This window comes from Furipterus horrens, unplaced genomic scaffold, assembly GCF_987537825.1.
Source record: "Furipterus horrens unplaced genomic scaffold, mFurHor1.1.pri manual_scaffold_13, whole genome shotgun sequence".
Lineage (NCBI taxonomy): Eukaryota > Metazoa > Chordata > Mammalia > Chiroptera > Furipteridae > Furipterus > Furipterus horrens.
This window is the reverse complement of record NW_028327183.1, coordinates 14,464,664-14,488,988: the sequence shown is the minus strand read 5'-3', so window position 1 is coordinate 14,488,988 and position 24,325 is coordinate 14,464,664. Positions and strand designations below refer to the sequence as shown.

Sequence of the window (24,325 nt, the reverse complement as noted above, 5' to 3'; positions counted from 1 at the left end):
AAATAAAGGGAGAAATTCAGGTGACCATGTTTTAAGTGTGAGCCATACTAAAATGTCTACTGCTAAACTGTTTCTATATAAATTCTAGCTTAATTATGCATAGAAATGTAGTTATCAGTTACCAATAAAACAGTGCAATCACCTAGAGAAAGTACAAATGTTCTGAGAAATCTGAAGTGGACTGACCTTAGTTTGAGTCAAACTATGTCACTTGTCTATTTGGGGACTTTAACATTCTGGCTACTAATTAAAGGTATACTCTGTTTCCTCTCATTACAGCTCCCGTTAATTTATAGATGAGCTATATTCAGGAAAGAATCTTGTGGCCTAACTGCAGTAAGAGAAAAAAAAGAGATAGAGAAAAAAGAAAAAAAAAAAAAAAGCAGCTAAGCAATAGCTTTTATTAAGTGGCAGGCCATTCACACACACAAACTTATACAACTAAAAAAGAAAGTTACTTATGATCTTCATACCTTTACAAATCCTTTAAAATATTTTTTCTCATTTGCCACTAATTTACTTACCTAAATCACTTTTTCGTGCTATGACAGTGTCACAGTGGGGACAGTGAAATTTGGCCACATTTTCTGTGTGCTTCTGTAAAATGTGCATCTTCATGGTACCACTTTGGGTAAATCGAGCATGACAAATATAACATTCATAAGGTTTTTCCCCTGAAAAGAAGTGCAGAATGGATAAATTAGATGAAATACTTAAATACTATTATTAATTGAAGGGTAATTCAGGTGGCAGATATCCAAAACCACAGAGGCTACAGGTCTTAGGAAGGCAAGGGTCAGGCCCACTGCCTGGCTCACACCTATCTTCAGAGATGGCAAACAAGTCCTAAACTGCTGCCATCACCTTCGCTCTGCTCAACTTTGCCCGAGTCAAATTAGAGAGTAGCTCCTACAGCAATGCTTACCTTTTGGGGAAGAGTAGATGGGATGACAGGAGGCCCTACAAGTAGGATTTTCTTTTAAGAAAAGATAGTCCTTAGGAAAAATGTATGAGCTGGGTTAGGTAGTCTACCCAGATTTCTACAGTAAGAACTTTCCATTCTCCAAAGTATGGTCAGAACAATGAATTCACAAGATATGCCAGAGAACCACTCAATTATATACTCCCATGCCAGCTTTCATTCAGATAAGCAACAGGGGCATGTGGTGGCTCACACGGTGCCACGAGACCCACTGAAAAGCAATTCACTGATACGCTGAAAAGCAATTCATTGATACACCAAGGAAGGGAGAAGTCCTACCTGAATGGGTTCTCATGTGCCTTTTCAGCTTGTATGTGTCCCTGCTGGCATAACTGCACAAGCTGCACTGGAACGGACGCTCTCCGGTATGAGAGCGAATGTGACGTTTTAATTTGCTGACCTGAAAGCACAAAAGCAACCAAACCTCTTACACTTAATTAACATAGACTGTAATGTGAGCACTGTTCCTTAGGCACAAAAGCTTAGCTTTGGGGCGCCCAAGTTCAGAGTACAGAAAAGGCCTAAAAGTTAACACTGCTTCCTCATTCTTTGTAATCTGTTTCTCATACCCATATCATAATCCAAAAAGAGGGTACATAGGGACATACAAGAGTCAAAATTTGTCATTATTAACTGTTTAAGCTGGATAAGGACAGGGGGAGTATTACACTATTCAATCTACTTTTATATGTTTGAATTTTTCCATAATAGTTTTAATTTTCTTCCAAATTTTGAATCCGAATTAACAAGCACATGTTTAATTCCCTTCAGCCCCTCTTCCCGTCACCAGCACTTCCCAAACAGACCAGGCTTCAGGGGCCTCTCAATTACCTTCTTCACTACTATGTTTTTTTTTGTCCTGTATGGATACCTTTCCAACAAAATAGCAACTTTCAAACTTGATTCTAAGAAGTGCTTTGAACATACTCACTACTGTTTGATTGGAAATTTTTTTTTTTAAGTATTACAATTTTAACAATAAAAAATTATCCTGCACCAATAAATGCTACATAGTAAATTTTCACAAACTGTAAGTAGTTCAACAATGGTCCCAACAGCATTACTAAATAATTCTCTTTCCAAGATTTGCCTACTCATCACATATTAAATTCCTATACACATAAGACTCTATTCTGTCCCAACAAGCTATTTATTTCTACTTCATTATCATACTGTCTTCATTTACTATATGGTTTTGTAACACAACCCCTTCATTTCTTTTTTCAAAAATTTCTTATTCATATTTACTCTCTGCAGTTGAAATGTGGAATCAACTTGTGTTGTCTCTTCATCTATTAGTGTCCTTTGGAAAAATGAAGTTTTTGTGTTTTTTTTTTTTTAAGATTTTATTTATTTATTTTTAGAGAGAGGGGAAGGGAGGGAGAGAGAGAGGGAGAAAAACATCGATGTGTGATTGACTCTTGCACACCCCCAACTGAGGACCTAGTCCGTAATCCAGGCACGTGCCCTGACTGGTAATCAAACCAGCAACCCTTTGGTTCGCAGGCCAGGGCTCAATCCACTGAACCACACCAGTTAAGGCTAAGTTTTAAGTTTTCTTCAGGTGTTTTTGTTTTTCAGTTTATCTCTGCATCATTTTTTAAAAAAAGATATTATTTATTTAATTTTAGAGAGAGGAAGAGGAAGGAAGGAAGAGAGAGAAACATTGATGTGTGAGACACATCACTTAGATGCCTCTCGCATGTCCCCAATGGGCATCCGGCCCGCAACCCAGGCATGTGCCCACACTGGGGAATCAATCTGATGACCTTTAGGTTCACAGGCCAGTGCTCAATCCACTGAGCCACACAAGCCACAGTTCTACATCATTTTATTGCTGTTAGAATTTGAACTCCTTTCCTACTGTTGATAGAATAAGGTAAGTCACTGATTTCTGTGTATTTACTTTGTATGTGGCCACCCAAATGAACTCTTACTACTCTAGGTTTTTAGCTAATACTCTTTTCTATGTAAGCAAGGATGTCTGAAAAAATAAGTCTTTTTTTTTCTATTTATAATTCCTTATTTTGTTCTGTTAGCTAAGATTTCTAATACAATGTTGAAATAACAGTAACATGGATATCTTGTTTCAAGTTTTAATGGAAATATTTCCAATGTTTCAGAGTTAATTAGGATGGGCTTACTATGTTTCTGCCTTATACTAAAAACATTTGCTTCTATTTTTAACTTGCTAGGACTTTAGGCAGTGACTGAGTATTGGATATTAATTAGTTTTTCAATAATCTATAGAAATGATCATATGGTTTTTCTTTAATATCTCAAAGGTGTACATACCAATAAATTCTTAATGTTGAATTATTCTTGTATTTTAGATACACTCCCTTTAGTAACCACTTATTTTTGAAATATATTACTAAATTTGATTTAAAAAGGAACTTCGCTTAGAATTTTTGTTTTCTGTGAGAATAAGATAGTTATCTTTTTGGTATATCCTTATCTAGTTTTAATAATAGAGTAGTCTCAAATTATAAAGGTGATCAATTTTTTCACTTTGTTTCTGTGAAGTTTGGCAGAAGTTACCTGTAATGACATTTGGAACTAGTGTTCTTTTTTAATGGGTAAATCTTTCACACTCATTACAGTTTCCTTTGGTGGTGGGGAGGGGGAGTGTTAATAATCTATAAGATTTCTGTCTCATCTGAAGTCAGTTTGGGTAGTTTATATCCTCATACTGGAATCACGGTCTTAAGAGAGGAATCAAGAAAAAGCCGAACACTCACTTCTACGCTGGCATAATCGCACATGGAACACTTAAATGGCTTCTCATGGGTGTGTTTGTAACGACGATGCCGCACCAATTCTCCACTAGTCACAAAGGCCATGTCACAGTCTGGGCACTTGTGAGGACGAGTACCTAAGAGAAAGGAGGGTGTAACAAGAAGACAAGATCAAGGGCACAGTTAATGATCGAATTCAACTGCTGCATGAGAATGAACCCTGGTTATTTCACCAACTCTGCACTAGGCTGAGAGTGGGGCCAAAAGCTTAAGGGGGGCTGGGTGACTTTATGACACTAACCTCAGAATATCAGAAACATGCTAAGCATTTAGTTTTTCTTAATTACCTATTTGAACCTGCCTTTAAATACAAAATCCTTTTTTATCCTTATTTTGTGTATATTCTAGCCAATATAAATAAAAAGTTAATAGAAACACCATTTGTTTCAGCCCTTGCTAAAAAATATAGAACACCTTTTAAACCTCAATGTTGTATCCGATACAGATCACAGAATTAATAATTATTTGACTTCAGATACTTTTGCACATTAAATTTACTGTTATAATTATACATACATATAGGGCCATTGGGCTATCCATATTCTCACAGATTAAAAAATTTTTTTTCTAAAAATTTAGAAATTCTAGGATACACCTAGAAGCAAGATCTAAACAGATTGAGAAAAAATGGTTTAGGTTGTTTCTTTAAAACAAAACAAAGAAATATATGTAATAGCTTGTTTTCTATATACATTTGTTTTGATAAAGAATTCTAGAGATTTATCAAAGGTTTTACAAAGCAGTATTGCCTTTATGTGATTTAAACAGATCACTTTCAACACTTTCCAACATCCATGCCTTACATTCTATGATCTGCATGTCAATTCATGGAATGTTTGAACGTTTTTATAAACTATATATATACCCTCTACATTTGTTTTTCTTTCTTTCTTTCATTGAAAATATCTTACTGTTTTTAGCTCTGGCTGCTGTGGCTCAGTGGACTAAGTGCCAACTTGCAAACTGGAAGGTTGCCGGTTTGATTCCCAGTCAGAACACATCTGGGTTGCAGGCCGAGTCCCTAGGTCCCTGGTTAAGGGTGTGTGAGAGGCAACCGCACATTGATGTTTCTCTCCTTCTCTTTCTCCCTCCCTTCCCCTCTCGAAAAATAAAATCTTAAAAAAAAAAAAGAAGAAAAAAGTCTCTTACTGTTTTTAATGTCCCATATTACTATGGCAAACCTTTTCTAGCCACTTTATATTCTGAATACTGCATTGGAAACATCATGCCCAGGCAATATAGAGATAAAGCTGACAGAAGAACAGAGTGCTGTTTTTATAGACTATTACTTAGAAACTAGGGATCATCTTTTAATTGTGGGCTGAAGGTAAAGGGGTGACAGCAAGGTAATCTTAAACACCAAAACCAAAGGGAAGCTACCTCTGAGAATAGAATTAGGAAGAGTTACAGTGTAATGAATGGAGAGGTAGCAATTACAGAAATGATTCTCCCAGAGATTGAGAGATCCATGGAGAGGGAAGTGTGACTGGAGTAGGATCATAAGAAATTCCAAGGTATGTTCATTTGCTCAATTTGCTTCTTTAGTACCACTGAGGATGTAAGAGTGAAGGATCAAGTTCTTATCTATGAAAAATGTAGTCTGGTGGTATACATAAGTAAGTAAAATACCAGTTAAGAGGATAAAAAAAGCAGCATCCATTTCTTATGACAAGGTAATCTGAAAGGCAAGAATCTCCAATGTTTACCTAGTACTGTCTAGAGGAGAGAAAGAGGCCTGCCTCCGGCAGACATAGCATGGCAATTAAGGAAGAAGTGTACACTGCTGTGGGACAAGGACTTTTATCAGGCTGCACCACATGACCACATATGTTCCTCTGCTCAAGATCCAGGCTCACCAAGTCATGCTTCAAGTGCTACAGCATCTTGACATAGGCAAGGGCGTTCCCTAGAATGCAATACAACTGCATGTAAAAAATGAAAAGGTGTATTCCTCACCATAAACTGATTTTCTGATATGCATCTGACCCCTTGATGGTTTGTTTAGTATGAATTAGTCCTGCCAAATCAGCTCTGAGTAACTGGACAGGCCAAACTTTTTATTTTCAAAGTTGAAGATAAGACCGTAACACAGAGTCCATTCTCCCCTTGGGAAGTCCTATCATGAGGCCTGTTTCTTTTATCTGTCATATACTGCTCCTATAGTGTCTTCAAACTACCAAATAAAACATATAAAGTATCTGAGTAGAAACTAGGAAGAGTGAAAAGTGACTAAGTCACATCAGCAAAAAATACACAAATGCACAGCACACTGCTTATATATGCCCACTTAATCATGCTCATTGTCTCATAAAACAAGGTAGAGAATTTGCATAGAGGAAAGTTATCCTGCACAGGGAACTGGGTGAAAGAAGTTTCGTTATGGGCACTTGAGAGTCAGTGCCAACAATGAAAATGCAAAGAGCCTGGAACAGAGCCTAAAGAGAGATCCAGTGCATGGGCCCACTACTTTTGTGACCTCTGAGACCTGACCACAGCCAACGTGGAGCTAATATTAGAATATGGATGTATGGAGTGTGAACAAATAAATGTTTGAATTGCTAGAACGATGCCTTAAACTTTGCATTCTGAGATTATGAATTACTTATCTTCTTTGAGGCAAAACAACCAGAAACCATGGTTTTTACAAAGGCAGGATCTCCCTTCTATTTCTAATTTTCTTCAGCCTAGTGCCCGGTAATTTTGAGGGCCATTTTTTTGTCAATGTTAAAACCTTAGCAACACAATGGTGATGTCTTCAAGAAACATGACAGGTTAACTACCACAGATAATCTTTTTCTAGATCACCATCCTTATGTAATTTGGATTATTCCCCACTAAATTTTCTTTACATTTGCTTATAACTAAGTCCAGCTGCTTCACTCTTTACATAGAACGGTTACCATAAGAATAACAAAAATCCTTTAACTTCCCACTGGAACCAGCTTGGATGATAATTAAAACCTAAGTTTTAACCTTTGCTGTACCGTAGTCCCCAACATTCCTACTTATCCAGCACCTGTGTGTGTGTTAAGGTGATTCCTCAGGAGGGTGACTGTCCTGAATGCCCTGCCACAGAGATGGCACTTGTGTGGTCTCTCATCAGTGTGACTTTTCATGTGACGATCCAAATTTGAACGCCGTGGACACGTGTAACTGCAAAGCTCACACTGGAATGTCTTCTTTACACCTATATGCAAAATAAAACACTTACTTGTTGCAGGGTTAAAAAGTGTTAAGCTTAATCCCAATCTTAAATTTCTACAAACATAATAATTATCTCATGCCACTGACAGATTTACTTCTTTTTCTTCAGGACTTAAAAAGTACTCCATCTAAAACTTCTTTTAGACTGGCTAAAAAGACTAGCATTCACATCATGATCTTTAAAAAAAAGAAATCCATTTAATATAAAATAACCTGCATATGCACTGTGTTATGTACTTTATTCCAAATTGGTTTTATGAGAGCATAATGAAAAAATTATTTTACCTTTCTTTTTAATTTTTGTTGGTTTTGGAGGCTTCATGTTACCAACCACTTTCTCTGCATTAACCTCGGACAGTAGACCCTCCTGTTGCTCTTCCTCAAAGTCATAGACAGACACATCCACATCTTTGCCCTCCTCTGTGTAACGGAGTTTGCTCTTTTTGGTTTTCTTTGTTTTTTTGGCTGGTGGCTGATAGTCTGGGTCTTTTTGCCAACTAGGATCTTCCTGAGGTGGAAGTTCCCCTTGCTCTAGTGTCTCCACTTCTCCATTGGCCCCCACTTTGACCACTTGAAACCCTTCAGGCAAAGGTAAGGTGTGACATATCATGGGTTCGTTTTCTGTAAGGCCCTCTTTAGACACTTCATTTTCATAAGCACCCTGGAGTTCATCTACTGAAGTGGTAGCAACAGGTACAGTCACAGGAACAGGTACTTCAACAAGCTGAAGCTCTCCTATGTTTATGGGCTGTTCCTCCATATTTACAACCTGCAAGGTTATTATCTGGGTATCGTCCACAGCAGCCTCTGCTTCTGGGGCAACTGTACCCTCCATTACTTCAGTCTTCATCTGAAGAAGGGTAGGATCCAGCTGTTCCATCATTACCATCTGCACACTGCTATTGACATCCTGGACCACCTCACCCCCATCAGTCTGGTTCTGGGGTAGGTGGCAAGCGTCCTCTTCCTGGCCCCCTTCCCGGCGCCTCTGATAAGTCTTTCTCTCCTTTCCTTTAATGAAAGTTTCAGACTCCTCCACAATGGCTTCAACCGCCTCACCTTCCATTTCCCCTTCCTTTATTGAGGGAGAACACAGATTGTTATTTAAAAGAAAGTCTGTGTAAATGAAAATATATATAGAACATTTTAAAACTAAGACCCCCGAGGAATGAATTAGGCAACAATGGTTATTAATATTACAAAAAGATACAACAAACATTATGTACTTTCTGAATACCTATGAAGCAGCCTTGTCAAACAAAAAAGATCTGAAACATAGCCTCTAGATCCAACTACAAATTAGCACAAACTTGTTGACATAGAGTGTTAAATTATACCACTACAGGGACAAAATTGGTGAAATCCAGGATGAAGAAAACTGAAGGATTAACTACCCAGTTTCTTCTGCAAATAAACCACCAGGAGAAAAAATGGGAAGGACAGAGGGAGAACCTACAGGTCAGTGGCTCTCAGACTGAGATGACTTTGCCTCCAGGGGATATGTGGCAAGGCCTGGAGGCATTTTTGGTTGTCACTACTGGGGCGGGTGTGCTACTAGCATCCAGTGGGCAGAGGCCAGATATTACTAAACATCTTGCTATATGCACAGGTGAGTCTGAAACCCTGATACAGACAAAAAGACTTAAAAGATGAAGCAATCAATCACAGCACATGGATCTTCTTTGGATCTTGATTTAAACCAACAAATGGTTAAAAGAAATATAACACAAGACAAATTCAACTCTGGATACTTTATATTAAAGAATTATTAACAAAATCAGCTTAAACCTTATATATTTCCTGTAACTATTTATGGAAAACTGGTGGAGGGCCTTGTTGCTTTTAGCTAAATTTTACCTTAGACAACATGCCCTGTTGTAGTGTCTGGGGGAGCCAAAATCAGAACATGGATACAGAGTCCAATGGCCCTGCTTGTAGCTACCACCAGTACCATTTCTTGGGTCAAATCAATAAAAATTCATGTATTTCTTTCCTCTATGAGATCATGAGTTCCTTGACAACAGAGACCATGTATAAGTAGTTTTTACTCTTTAGCACTGTGCCTAGATTGGCAAGTGCTTGATAAATGCAAACTGAATACTATATAGTAAAACACAGAAAGAAACAAAAAAAAAAAGCAGCCAATTCATAGCTTTTGGCTCTCAAGCTCATGAGTACTGAGAGTACCCAGATACCTAAGAATAAAACGGGTCTGAACAATCATCTAAATGATAGCAGTAATATGACTTAAAATCTGTAAGTACATACAAAACTAATTTAAAATTAAAAGTTTAAATGTTCTGCATTCTTGCCCTAGTCTGGAACAAAGCTTTTGCTACTTTTATTAGATGCACGTTTCTTAAATTCTCTGTCCTGGCACCTTAACACTGTATCCATGCTAACAGTCAGAGAAGGCTCTTAAGCCAGGACCACCTGCAAGGCAGTACAAAGACTACAGAGGGATGAGCAAGGCCTGATTCTACATTCTGGAAGTTACTAACATAAGGGACAGAACAAGTACAATGGTTCTAGGTAAAAGTATGTAGATGCAGAGAACCCTACCTAATCAGGTGTAAGATAAAGATGTTTCATAAATGTGGAATTTGAAGGAACCCTGAAACACGGGTAGGACATTTAGAGGCAGAGAGGTGCATGTATATTGCAGCGAGGAAGGGGTTGTATCCTTACATAGAATAAATATATGAGGGAATTGGTTCTGAGAAAGAGTAACAGTTGGCTTAAACCACAGGACTGAGGAAAGGGTAGAAAGAGACAGGAGAGTGATGTGTTGGGTGTAGCTGTCCTTTGGATGGTCTTGCTTGACAAAATGTGAAGACTATATGCTACAGGTGGCACTGGGACCACAGATCTTCCTGGGCAGGGAAAGTTAAGATTTACTCTGTTCAAAAAGGCAGTGCTTGATTTCCACAACAGAGTGTGTCCCTTTACTGGCAAAAGGGCAGGATGCATGGCTTTCAAAGCCCCTCACTATCTAACCCCAGATAACCTATTCAGATTTATGACTTGTTCTGTATAGCCATTACTTTTCTCTGAATGTGTCTGCTGATACAATAACCACACTAATTTGTACTTATATTTTTCTCAAGATTATCCATTTCCCCAGCTAACTCATCAAATCTCTTTGAGTGCAAAAGCCAGGCTTGAAGCAACATACTTTTTTTTTGATAGATTCAACAAACCCCATTATCTGCATGGAACAAAACCAAGGCTGATGGAAAACTTCATGGGTTGCTGGCTGTTTTGCTCTGCTATTACCGACTTTCATTCGTCCCCTGTTCACAACAATGAAGAGAAAAATACTACAATGCTCAATGCAAAGACCTCTTACTAGCTTTCCATTAAAGGTGGGAACAAGTATAACAAAATGTTACTGCAGAAGGTGAGCATCAAGGGACATCTGTAGAGTGCTCTATAATTTGCCTATAAATAAGTCTGAACACCAATGTGCTAGCATTGTTATTCCGAGATCTCATTTATATTTCTGATCATAAAAGACTACTTTAAGCATGATCCTAACTATAATTTCTTTTACATAGACAATATTGTTCAGATGGGTTATTCTTGGTTTAATAATACTCTACACTAGAAATATAAAAGCCAGGCCTGAAATGTGAGTTACACACATGTAATTTTCTAGCAGTTATATTGAAAAAGTAACAACAGGTGAAATTAATTTTAGTAACCTATTTTATTTAACCCAGTACATCCCAAATATTATCACTTCAAGATGTAACCAATATATGCTCTGGCCAGGCGGCTCAGCTCGTTGGAATGTTGTTTCTTATACCATTGGGTTGCAGCTTCAATTCCTGCTCAGGGCACATACGGGAGGCCATTGATCAATGTTTCCCTCTCACATCAGTGTCTATGTAGCTGTCTCTCTCTCTCTCCCTTCCCTCTCGCTCTAAAAATCAATAAACATATCCTCAGACGAGGATTTAAAAAAAGATGCAACCAATGTAGTAAGTCACTGAGATATTTTATGTATTTTTCATAATAAACCTTTGAAACCTGGTATATTTAAACTTATAGTACACTTGAATTTGAACTAGACACATTGTAGGTTCTCAATAGCCACATGTGGCTAGGGGATATATTGTACTGGACAGTACTTTATAACTTTGTTGCTCAAGGTATGGGTCTGAGAACCAGCAGCACTAGCATAACCTTGGAACTTTAAAAAAAAATTCTTACCTGAGGACACGCTCATTGATTTTAGAGAGAGGAAGGGAGGGAGAGAAACATCTATTGGTTGCCTCTCACACGCACCAAACTCGAAACCTAGGTATGTACCCTGACCAGGAATCAAAACCAGGACCTTTTGATTTCTGGGACAACGCTGCAACCAACTGAACCACACTGGCTAGGGCATAACCCTGATACACTGGAATAGGTTAGAAACACAAAACTTTAGGCCCCACCCTTGACCCATCCGATCATAATTTGCAATTTAATAGATCCCCAAGTGGTTTCATATATTCAACTTTAAGAAGTACTACTTTACACTATTACTCTTCATACATTAAAAAATATATTTTTCTAGACCACGAAGGTCTCAAAATTGGGATGAAAGAAAAGATGGTAACTCCAAACATTGGATTTAGGGAACAGAAAACAAGCCCCATCTACCTTGGCGACATTCTTGAGAAAAGTAATGAAGGACAAAAGAACACAAATTCACAGGCTATAAATGCTAATGCTCGCCCTGCTAGATAATCACTACATAATCCTAGGCTATTCAGATATCCTCTGTAATAAAACTGGTGGAAGAAAAACATTTAATCTGAGCTCTGTAGGGTACTGTAGCATACAATAATTTGAAGAACATAGAAAATCCATCTTGAGAACTTAAAATATTAGAAATTGCTTATAAATAACCAAGTCCAACTGAAAAGAGGTCATGGAATTATAAACCAGGTAGAAAAAGAATTGGTACAAAGGAGTACAGACTGAAACCAATTGTGTTGCCAGCGAGTAGAGCCGACAGAGTATTAGATCCATGACATCAGCATCTACTCAGGGTCTTAAAGCAGTAGCTTCTATTTTGACAGAAAAATCAGGGACAAATTAGCAAGCCACCAGCCTCTTGCATACACTGCTTAGAAATCTCAAGTGAATCCCCTGAAGCAATGGATCACTTTACCTAACTTCCTCTAGAAGGGAGTCTCTCCTCTGAATCAATAACTAACCTAATAGGCTGGACCAGGTCTGACTTGACCAACTCCCTGGGGACTGTTCTCCTAGCTGTGTCACCCCACCCCCACCTCCACCAGCAGTTCTGACCCATCTCCTCCCTTCCTTTGTGGACTCAGCTCTGCCCACTGAAGCGGGGAGGGGGAGGGAGCAGGGACAGGGGGAGTTGAGTGGCACAAGAGGCTGACTTTCTCTCAGTCTCTGCCACTCTCCTTGCTTGAGTCAGCCATGCTTTTTAGGTTTTGTAAAATCTTTTTGTGAATCAACACCATTAAAAGGGGGTTTATATTTACTTCTGGGATACAGCATTTTTTCAGATTATCAAAATATGTTAGCTTATTTATAGAAATCTAAAAAACGAAGCACATAAAAGATTTAAAAGATGTTCATAATTTCTATACCTAGAGATAATACATAATACTTTGGTTTTTTTTCTCATTTTTTCCCCCATTATGGATGTATGTTTTTTACATAGATATAATATTATACATAATTTGCATACTCTTGTATATGGCTTCGCTCTATTTTAAGAACCTGTCCTTACTAAATAGGACTCTAATCCTCCTTAGTCCTCTGCTTGGTCCACAAGCACCACTTTCCAAGAACCACAGCAGCCAACCCAAAGGCCTTCCCCTCATCATCAACCTCAGTTTCTCTGGCATCTGACAATAAGAAAATGAAATTCCTCCTTCATCAGCCTCTTTACTCCCCTGGCTCTACCTTTCCTAGGTCTCTTCCCTTGTCTCTGAGAACTACTCTCTCTCAGCACATTCAGGCTCTGTTCCTTTCTCTATACCTACGCCATTTACCAGCCTCTTTACTTCCACTGACTCTATCCAGAGATCTTTAAAATCCACATCTGCAATCCCAGTTTCACTACCTAAAGGAGATCTCTCTACATGGATGTTTGGCTATCACCTAAGAAGTAAAGAAATCTGGACTCTAGTTCTTAATCCATTACCAACCAACCAAAAACAGCCTGGCAAAAGCAAGTTACTCCTCTGGATTACAATATCACACATAAAATGGGACTCTGAAGAACATACTTCCTGTACTCTCTATCCTCCTCATGAAAAAGCAAAGCTCAGAAACATTAAAAAAAAATCATTCAAATCGCCTTCTGGGCAGAGGGTAGGCAGGAGGAGATTCCCTCAGATTGAGGCAGGTGATCCTGGCACCTGCAGTAAAGGGGCTGGAAGAGAGGAAAATGGGCACCTGAACACTTCCCTGGGAGGATGCAGAAGTCTAGCTCCAAACACAAATGGCCCTGAGGTCTGACCTTGTTCCTGGCTAGTGTGGCCTGTATGCTTGGGGAGCCTGCTGGATAAGCCCTCCCCCTCTTGCCTCAGCCTCTTCTTTGGCAGCTCTCCGTTGCTCAAATCTCTCCCATCTTAAAACTTCCCTTAACTCGACCTGCAATTTAGCATCTGCCATCTTTGTATTCCCTCCATGCTCAACCCCACAATAGCTGTCTCCATTTCTTTATTTCTCTTCCACACTTTGGATCACCAGTCTGGTTTCTATTTCTCAATACTCTTGAATTGCTCTGAAGTGAGCAAAGGCCCCCTTAACTGGTAAACCCAAAAGACTTTTCTGTCCTTATCTGACTTGACCTCTCTGTGGCATTCAGCATTCTAGTCTAGTTTCTATCCCAGAATTATATGCCAGACCATCAGAAAACTGGGTATTCTTGGGTCACAGGATCTTATCTCCTACAGAACTGCTTCTACCAAGTTTTGTTTTGGCATTTTTCCCTTGGCTTACATTAAAGGTTATGTGGGAGAAATTTCATTTGGAATCACGTACTTGAAAAAGCTTTTCTTTAAAGAATTTTTCTTTTCATTGCGAGACCTATGTAATAGGATCATGTTATTATATTTTTTAGTTAGCCACACATTGGTCAATTACTGTCTTCTCAAACTATGTAGTAATAACTTTATATATAATTTATTATTTATATTTTCTATTATTTCTTCATTCTTTTTCAAATAAGATGGTCTATAAATGAAAACTGTATCAAGTATACATATATATTCAATAAATAGAAAATATAAAAAAGTACAGAAATATATAGTTATATCATTAACAAACATATCAAAATAAAAATAACCTCAATTCAAAATGTACAGACATATCTAAAGATATAAAACTCTTCTAGGAGGCATAAAAGACCCCACTAAACAGGGACGCTACTATACACATCCATGATCAGAAAGGCCAAACACTGTAAAGATGTTAATTCTTTCCATTTTTATATAAAGCAATTTTCAAAGTCTGCCTGAAATAAGCCAGATATTGAGGATAACAATAAAATTTCTGAAAAATGAAAGCAACCTTCTATTTCCTAATGTTAACATATTATAAAGCCATAAGAATTAATAATGTAGCCTTGTCACAATTACAGACAATTTAAACAGAAGCTAAAACTCAGATACAACCCCTGAGTATTATAAAAAGTTGTCGCTTTAAATTAGTGGGGAAAAAGATTATTTTATAAAAGATGCCAGAAGAGCTGGAAAATACTGTTCCAGCTTTTATCCATCAAGAATGTATCCTGCTCTTATATGAGATAAAGAGACATTAACAACCAAACCAAACCAAACCAAAAAACACCCTTAAAAAGGTATAGGTGAGTGCCCTGGTGGGTGTGGCTCAGTGGATTGAGTGCTGACCTGTGAAACAGTGTTGCCATTTCGGTTCCCCGGTTGGGGGCACATGAGAGGTGACCATGCATTGATGTTTCTCTCCCTTTCTCCTGCTCTTCCCCTCTCTCTAAAAATAAATAAATAAAATCTTTAAATATATATATATATAGGTGAGCCCTGGCTGGTGTGGCTCGGTAGACTGAGCACTGGCCTGTGAACCAAAGGGTCACTGGTTCAATTCCTGGTCAGGGCACATGCCTGGGTTGCAGGCCAGGTCCCCAGTTGGGGGCAAACGAGAGGCAACCACAAACTGATGTTTCTCTCCCTCTCTTTCTCACTCCCTCCTCCCATCTCTAAAAATAAATAAAATATTAAAAAAAAAAAAAAAAGATATAGGTGAATAACCTTCTGATCTCAGCAGGAAGAAAGCTTTGTGCTTAGATGAAGGGAAAATAGGAGAAACCAGAGGAAATGACTGAAATTTTGACCACCTTAATGTAAAAAAAAAAATTATATAAACATATATGTTGAACAAAATTAAGAAAATAGTTAACAATAAAAAAGTATTTGTAGCACATATAACAAAAGATTAAAATCCTTATTATATAAGTAATGTAAAATATTTGAAGAAAAAAGATGAACACCAAAAGAGAACATTGGTCAAAGGATACAAATAGATGACTCGAAGAAACACAAATGGCAGATGAATTAACAAAACAAAATTGTATCTCCTTAACACTAAAAGGAATGCAATTTAAAATAACGTGACAGCATTTTACCTCTATCAAACTGCTAAGGCTTTTGTAAAGGATAATCCCTAATGGTGGTCATAGCACAGTGAAATCAGTAAGGTAACTGGTGATATGAATCAAGAATTTTTAAAATATTCAAACTGTGAACCAGTGATTCCACTTTAGGCCTTATACTCAGAAGTAACCAGAGATGAACACCGAGATTATAAGGGCAATATTGATCAAAGTGAATAATGATAACCTAAAAGTACAACACTAGGGGACTAGTTAAACCTGGTAAATGATGATACGTCCACAAAATGGAATACTGTGCAGACATTAAAAACATGTTTTAATGTAATAATATAAAGACAATTCTTGTTCCATATTTAAAACACAAAGCACAAACAAACAAAAAACAGTAATTTTTTTAAAGGCAGGAGAAGCAGAATGAAATAGTCAAGAGCTTAGGCTCGCTCTCCAGCCATCCCAATTCTAGTTTTTACCCTTACCAGCAGTGTAACCTGTAGTTAAGATATGCTACTCCTCTGTGCCTCCATTTCCTTTTTTACAAAACAAAAATAATAGTACCCACTTAGTAGGCTGTCATTAAGATTAAATAAAGCAATGCATGCACAGAGCCTGGCTACTGTACTCTTCTGTAAATTTTGTGGGTAAATTTTGCGCATAAAAACGACTTCTCTGATAAACTACTAAATTTCTGTAAGATGAAGGCAACAACCAGTCAACAGTACCTGGTGACTAACCAAACCCAGGAATAAAAAAAGAGAAAAAAAGAGAGTCAAAAACCAAACAAAAAACAACAGAACAGCTTCCCAGGCTGGTCCCCCTTACTTGTCTGTCCAGCATATTGCTGCCAGACTGAATTGTCCTGAAACAAGGTGCAAAAAACAAGTGGTGGCTGAGACTTACTGAATCAACTGCAAACTCCTTGGCTTTGCTCCCAGTCCCTATACAATTTGTTCCCGTCCATTCCACCACCTACCTACCCTCACCTTTGGGGCATCTTGCACACAAGTGCCTACTACTTTGTCCTCCGGTCTCCCAGCTCAAGTCATCCCCTAAATCAGAGATTTTTAACTGGTGTGCCACAAGGATTTTTAAAACATGCAACACCTGACCTATTTAGTCAGGTGCATTGATCTCTTTTCCATTAGATTGTCAAATAAAATGCCAACAGCCAACACAACAGTAACTATCTAGTGTAAATGAATCAAAATTATATATTTTGTCAGATTAGCAAAGAAATTATTTTCGGTGTGCTGCAGAACTTAATTAGTTTATGTGTAATTTGATGTAAATGGCTGAAAATCGCTGCCCTTAATCAAAGCCTCCTCAACCTTTACCAGTGCAGACTGATTTTAAGCTTGTTTGTTTTGTTCCCACTGTTAAGTCAGTTGCTCTAGGTGTCTTTCCCCCAAATAAACTTTTAGCTTAACGGTAAGGGAAGGAACTATGCCTTTTATTTCTGCAGCAATGAATATAAGGGTTAGGTAAACAGCACACTCAATATTGGTGCCACTGTGACATGAAACATGCACAAATGGTTCCTGCACATACAAGGGAAAGAAGAACATGAAAAAACAAATATTGTACGCTAAATGGAAGCTTCACTATAGGAGTTTTGTTTCTTTTCTTTCTTAAGAATAGTAAATATTTATTTAGAAAATTCTCTCTCCATTAGCTGCTTGGGGGACTGCACTCAGGAATTTTTTTCCCATTAATTTTTTAAAAATTTAATATTTATTGTATTTTTTTCATTATGAGTTTATTTTCTTTATTGCTATGCTTATTCATTAAACAGAAAAACATGTCCCAACACAATTATAGGTTAGATTAAAAAAATCCTGCCATGTAAAAATAATCACGAGTACACTAATTTTTGAAGATGTTAAGACTTAGTAATTTATCACATTATATGGCTGTATAGCAAATGTGTCAGGTATTTCCCAAAGATAAACAACCTTAATACTCACCACTGCAGAAGTCAGTTATTTGGGGAGATTGGTTATTATAAAATACACACATACTAAAAATAATACATAGGTATTGAGAAATAAGACAGTAGAGAAGGACAATATTCAGGAGTCTATTTTATAAATAAAACAACTTTTTGTTTAATATACTAGTAAAAGCTCCAACTTATTTCTGGAGCAGATCAGAAGGCTGTCTATACTCCCTGCAAGAAACAGTAACTGTAAGTCCCCATGAGCTTCCATAAGCAATAGCCATTCTGAAACAGTCTAATGTGAAGGTCACCTAGCAATTTGCCTGACTCACGCTGCTCAATAAAAACCATCACACATCATTAGAGGGAAGAGGAGAAAGGAGGTACCTTGTAGCTTTATCTTTTCCAGATTTTTAAATTAGAAGAATGTGTTTGCCCAGAAGACTGAAAGACCTAGTTTATTACAGATTGTAGGAAACATTAAGTGCCATTATGACAAGGGGGGGGGGGGGTTAAAGATAATCAGTTTCCCCGGAGAATGAAAGGAAACGCTAAGTGACTTTTATTAGATGCAGGCACTAGTCAAAAAGAATAAAAATTATTCATCCTTATGGAAGAAAAGTTAGGTTTAAAAAGCCAAATAACCATTTTACCCTGCTATTCTTGAAAATATATACACTGTCATCTTATCTGAGAGCTTAAGATACATCAAAGCAAAGTATCACAACCATTAATAGCCGTGAATGAGTATCAGGAAAGTTGCAAACAATAAAGAATAGGGAGGATCTGGGTGGAGAGGATGGCTCAGTCTGAGAAGCAGAAAAATATTAGTGACCATTTAGGGTGATAGGAAACGGAAGCAGCCTTTATCTGAAGTAGCACTCACCTACACAGTCACACATACACCTCTCTTCTGTGTTCTGTGCCATTAACTTTAAATAGTTGGGAGGTTTGTTTCTTGAGAATTATTAAAAGGGAAATAAAATATCTTCTAAGTTAAGAAAACTTAAAAGAGCATCTCAGTTTTGTTAACAATCCTTCTCCCCTTTTGTTAATATTAAAAAGTAGTCAAGCCCTGGCTGGTGTGCCTCAAGTGGACTAAGCGTCAGGGAAGGTCACAGGTTTGATTCCCAATCAGGGCACATGCCTGGGTTGTGGACATGGGAAAGGCAACCGATAGATGTTTCTCCCACATGTCAATGTTTCTATCTCTCTCTCTTCCCCTTTCTCTAAAAATAAATAAAATCTTAAAAAAAAAGAGGCAGTCAAAATAAAACAACTTTTCTAACAGCTACTTGAAAAAATATATTTAAAGAGCTTTCAATCTAGGAAATACACACTAATATTTGTAATGGTAACAGTGAAACTACCATAGAAGGCGGTGAAGACTTCTTTTGTTATAATGAATAAGAAATGCTAAACCAATACAGTATTCCCTCACTTATCGCGGGTATTACATTCCAGACCCCCCCCCACCGCGAAGTAGGAACCTTACATTTATTCTACACTCTTAAACCTACGTAACTTTAACAACAGTACTGCAAAATCCTGCGATATAGCGAAAAAGCAGCAATAATTAATGTAATATTTTTAAAAAATTCCGTGAGACAGTGAGGCCACGATAAGTGAACCGCGATATAGAGGGACTACTGTAATTCTTTCACCAAAAAGTGCCTAATGCTGGGTACACAGAAATGAATTTCCTTTTAGTTACCTGAGGGGGCAAAAAAAGTCCTAACAGTATAGGGCTCAGTTCTCAGGAAGCTCCTCATCTGGCAGGGAGACAGATAAAACGAATAGCAACTATATGGTGTGATGAGTGCTCTAACCCTAACACACCTCCCACCACCCTGGCACAAAGGATGACTTAATTGAGTGAAGGAGAGTTTTAAGGAGAGGAATTGCTAAAACTGGACCTTCAAGGGTGAGTTGGACCCTGCCAGGCAAACTACAGTAAGAGAGGAGCATTCTAGCAAAGAAATAGCATATGGGAAAAACTTAAATCTGTAAAGAATTAGACAAATTTTGTGCAAAAATATTCAACATAACCAAATGGAAATTTATTATTGCAGCCTGGTTACAGAGGCTATGTTCTAGCCCCTCATTAAGGGTAGCCTGTTTATTTTACTTACTGAACATTAATACATGAGACAGAAGACAAAACCTATCTGGAAGAAAACATGCTAGTGCCACAGTACCGACAGGAGGCTGCCTCTCAAGTGCATGCTGTTCCTCTCTGCTTTTCACAGCCTGTGTAACACTTTTGCTGGCATACAGCAACTTAATATTTCACTTCTTTTCATTCTCCCAAGGGTGACCACCAAATTCTTACTTGCCTTGTCAGGCCCATATCCCTGAAAGCAGCTCAGAGTTACACTGTCTTTGGAGCAGTTCCATAGTTTTTCATCACTGGAAATAGGAGAAAAGAGTGGGAATCTGTGGCAAATCTATCACCTTGAATAGATAGGTTATAAAACAGAGTAAATTACACAGAGAGAGAATTTATAGACTATCTAACAGACACATCTATGGATCTGGGGGAACATTCTACCTGAGCAGTGGTTTCTAAACTTGGTTGGTACCAGAATCACCTGGTGAGTTTTAAAATACATAGATCCCAGAGATTCTGATTCAACAGCTTTGGAGTGGAAGAGACTTTCTTTGAAAAGGTCTTCATGTGATTCTGATATAGAATGTCTGCTGACTAGGGCTTGGAAGTGACTGACCTAGAATACAGTAGTTATTCATCCTAAATACAGGTCTCAAAAATCCAAGCTACTCAAACACATACAATTTTCTACTATGAGAATGTTTGGGTCATTCTTTAATACAAAGAATTGTTTTTGCTTATTTATTTAGATTTTTTAAAAATCTACAAAGCCTACCTCAAAACTAATGGGATTCCTATATAAGCAATAATGGAATGTATAATTCAAGAAAGAAGTTCTAAGGCTTAACCTCTATCATGGGTACCAATATTATCAAAATCTCTCTCTAGACAGTACAGGACAAGCTCAACGCATGACAGAGGGTAAAAAGGAAAAAAGAGAAATGAACATACATAATAACCTAGTGAACTCATGGTTTGCAATGTGTATCACTGACCATGTGGCCACTCCCCTAGTGTCTCTATAACCCAGTACTCACTCATGAAGGTTACTTGGTAGCACCAAGACCATTTTTATTTGGTAAATGAGGTCCCCTATATAAGGTCAATTTCAAATTAGAAGCTAACAGCTTAAATTCAACAATGCACATGTGTACCAAAAGCATAATGAGAGTAATACTAAATGGCAATATAATGCCTTTGAATGAAGATCAAATTATGAAAACAATCTGTCAACTTGGTTGCTCCTTAAAAATATGGGAACAAATATAAGAGAAAAAAGAAAGAAACACAGGCAATAGCTTAACCAAGAAATCAGGTGGAGGGGGATTATGTATTTATAAACACCTAAAAGACACCAACAAGAAGAGGAGAAGCAAAGAAGCCTGACAAGTGATCAGAAAGAAAAAAAAATCATTCCCAAGAGGAAACAAGTAACCATTACTTTATAATTTCAACATACACTTACAACAAAAAATTTTAAGTAGGAATATAAAGTCACAATATACAAATAAAAGAGATAAAAGAAATACTAAAAACAATTAAGAGTATCCTATTATTATAGAATAGCTCTGTACCATACCCCTGTACCTGCTTTATGATATGTGATAGTGACTATGCTATGCCAGAATTTTTGTTATATTAGTTTATTTAAACAAATAAAAAGAAGTGGGCTGAAATATTTTAGAAATTTCAGTGGTCTAACTGGACAATACTAAAAATAGAGGTGCTAACCAACACCAGCTCCTCCAAGGATCATCTGTTCTTATCCCAGGGAAATTACTGAAGGATTCTGAAAAAGTTCTGGGTTACCTAGAAAGAGATGAATAAGCTCAAAATCCTAACAGCCCTAGTATTAGATACCAAGCTTTAATATTAGCGACAGCCAGAGCCTAGTAATGTACACATGGATAAACTTTAAAACTGGTGACAGTATTTAAAAAATCGTGAAAAATACATACGCAAAACCTAGTTTATGACAACAGGTGTAACTACACTTGAAAGCAGTAATATATCATACAATCGCCACATTGTTCTTCTAGACCTATACACTAATGTTCATTTTTCTGTCAAAGATGTAAAAAACTGAATGCATATCAAATTAGCTACTACACTAAACTTAAGATATTCTATGAAACCGAGAGACTACTCAGAGTCAGTCTGAAGAAGAAGAAAAAAAATGTAGATGCACTTGTCCTACATCCAAGACCTTGGGTAGATCACTTTGCCTCTTACTTTCTTATCTGTCAAATGAGGGGATTGCCAGATGACTTAAAATTTTTCCTTTTAACTTCCTACATTTTTTTTAGGTTATCAATTATTCATCCTTATAGGTAAGAAGACAACAAGTACCACCACTTTCCAGCTGAGAAAATCAGACAGGAAATTTCGACAACTGCATATAAAGAAAGTTGTACATAGAGTGGAGCGAAATGTGGCTCTCCAGCTTTCACTCTCCTTTCAGTCTCCTTGTCTGGAACCCAGCAATCAGGCAGAAGTCTCTGAACCCTATTTAGATAAAGATGTTTAATGTACACTACTCTATACTGAGTAGTGGCATTTACATCTAAAGTCCAAGAAATTTAAAAGAGGAATCTCTGTATTGGGCAAAAATGCCACAAACATAAGTTACAATCTACCAGTTTGGCTCTTTCCTCCCTCCGTCAGAATATGTTTTAAACTAGAAAAACTTTTCAAAGTCAGGGTATGATCATTGTTTATATAACACCCCACCCCCCACTGCACAAAGAACATCAAGATATCTGCTCTTTTCTTCAAAAGCCCTCACCCATCTAGAATATTTTAGAACTCTACTTTCTCCTTCCTTATCGGAAAAGCTGGTGTATCATCTACCTCTCTCAAAATAAGAAATTTCAGTGTAACACATGCTTACAGCTATGGCTATGTACTTGATAGGATAACCTGCTTAGCCCTTAAGATGTACACTTATCTAGAAGTCACTATATCAGCAAATATCTACTACTGAGAACAGTCAAGAACAAAATCAAAACAGGATTCTGAATATATGAGACATTTCAAAATCTATGCCTTCAAATTTACAATAAACTTGGCTCTCACTCGAAGTCAACTTACTTTTGTGTTAGAAATAATTCAACCAATGGGAAATAAGAGGAGAAATAAAGTATTAAGAGGCAAAAAGCTAGCGCCAACAACAAGGGATTGCTGCACTCAAAGAAACAGATTAACATCCAGAAATATGGAAGTACCTTCCTAGTAATTTGAAGTTAACATAGGGTATCACAGAAAGCTTCAGTACTTCTTCCTATTGTATTGGATTCCTGTTCCCTTTAAAAATTATACAATACATTTTGCATAAAAGAACAAATTCGTAGTTGCCAGAGGGGTGGGAGAAATAGGTGAAGGAGGTATAAATTTTTTTTTTTTAAGAATCTAAAAAGACTCGTGGACATGAACAACAGTGTGGTGATTGCTAGGGGAAAGGGGGTATAAGGAGACTAAATGGTAATGATAAAAAACACAATAAAGATTTAAAAAAAATTTTTTTTAAAGAATCTAACTGTATTACAGATGTATAACTTCATTGAGAGGAGCGGGGGAAATTTTACCTAAGTTAGAAAATGAGTAGACTGTAAAACTAAGGATTAAAGAACTATACACAAGCACTGTACTGTACAGTTTAATAAAGTTGTTTCCCATGGAGTTCAGGTTAACAATTCTGGTACCACTATACATGTATACTAGGACTGAGCAAATAGCAAAAAGATGATAAACAGTGGTAAAAGAAGAGTTATAATTAAAAGAAGTATAATCTTAAGCCCTTCTTTTGTAATGTACCAAAGACAAAAGAGCAAACAAAGTCTAGCTCTTTCTATATGGTCAGATTCTGCTATATATTTTTGCTTCTGTATTGAATATTTGGTTTTCCTTCTCTGCATATTCCCTACTTAACCTACTGAATTAATCTGTACTCCCCCCAAAAAACAACTACAAAACCAAAAGCTTGACTCTTCCAAAGAAAATCCAGGCTTTCAATAATATTGCTTCAGCAAGCTTATAGATTAATTCAAGTATTTCTTGGTTCTCAGCTATAATTATCATCCCCCCCAAAACGGAAATAATTATATAATACAGGTAATACAAGAAAAGTCAGATAAGCAAGATTATAAACCTACAGGTTTTATATAAACATTCTGGTTTACATACATAGTCCGTGTTCTCTCCCTCTCCCCCTATATATAATACTTACACTCACATAAAAGATCACATTATGCATACTATTTGATAATCTGCTTTCTTTATATACTTCTATACATATCTATGCATAACATAACGATTGCATGACATCCTATTATACAGATGTATTAATTTAATCAGTCCCCTATGTTCAAATAGTTATTTCCAATTTTTGGTAACTCTGCTTTATCTTAATTTTATAAAGAGGGGGAGTTTATTTGCATTTATAAAATAACTGTGTTATACAAACTAGCGAAAACAAAGAAGAGTCACCCCAAACCTAACCACCTCACCAATACTAGTTTATTTTGTTTTGACTAGTGTTTTGGTGTCTATTTAGTTTTTCCCCTAAGCATTCATTCATTCAAACTTATTGAACTCTTGTTATGTGCCAGGTTTTTGTTTCAGTTTTTCTTTACTTTTTTTCCATAACAATTTCTTTTTTTTGTGGTTTTTTTAA

The 24,325-nt window shown here is 37.1% G+C and overlaps 1 protein-coding gene across 4 annotated transcripts in view; it reads right to left on the bottom strand.

Annotated features, from left to right (window-relative positions):
* Positions 1-24,325, bottom strand: part of CTCF (CCCTC-binding factor) — a 47,989-nt gene that overhangs the window by 13,770 nt on the left and 9,894 nt on the right. For all 4 annotated transcript variants that reach the window (XM_090259570.1, XM_090259571.1, XM_090259573.1 and 1 more), the window contains 5 exons: positions 7,270-8,059; positions 6,797-6,967; positions 3,724-3,857; positions 1,262-1,382; positions 525-674 (listed from right to left, as the gene is read on the bottom strand). In XM_090259570.1, coding sequence (XP_090115696.1) covers positions 525-674; positions 1,262-1,382; positions 3,724-3,857; positions 6,797-6,967; positions 7,270-8,050 — 1,357 coding nt within the window. In that variant the 5' untranslated portion in view covers positions 8,051-8,059. The remainder of the gene's footprint in view (positions 1-524; positions 675-1,261; positions 1,383-3,723; positions 3,858-6,796; positions 6,968-7,269; positions 8,060-24,325) is intronic.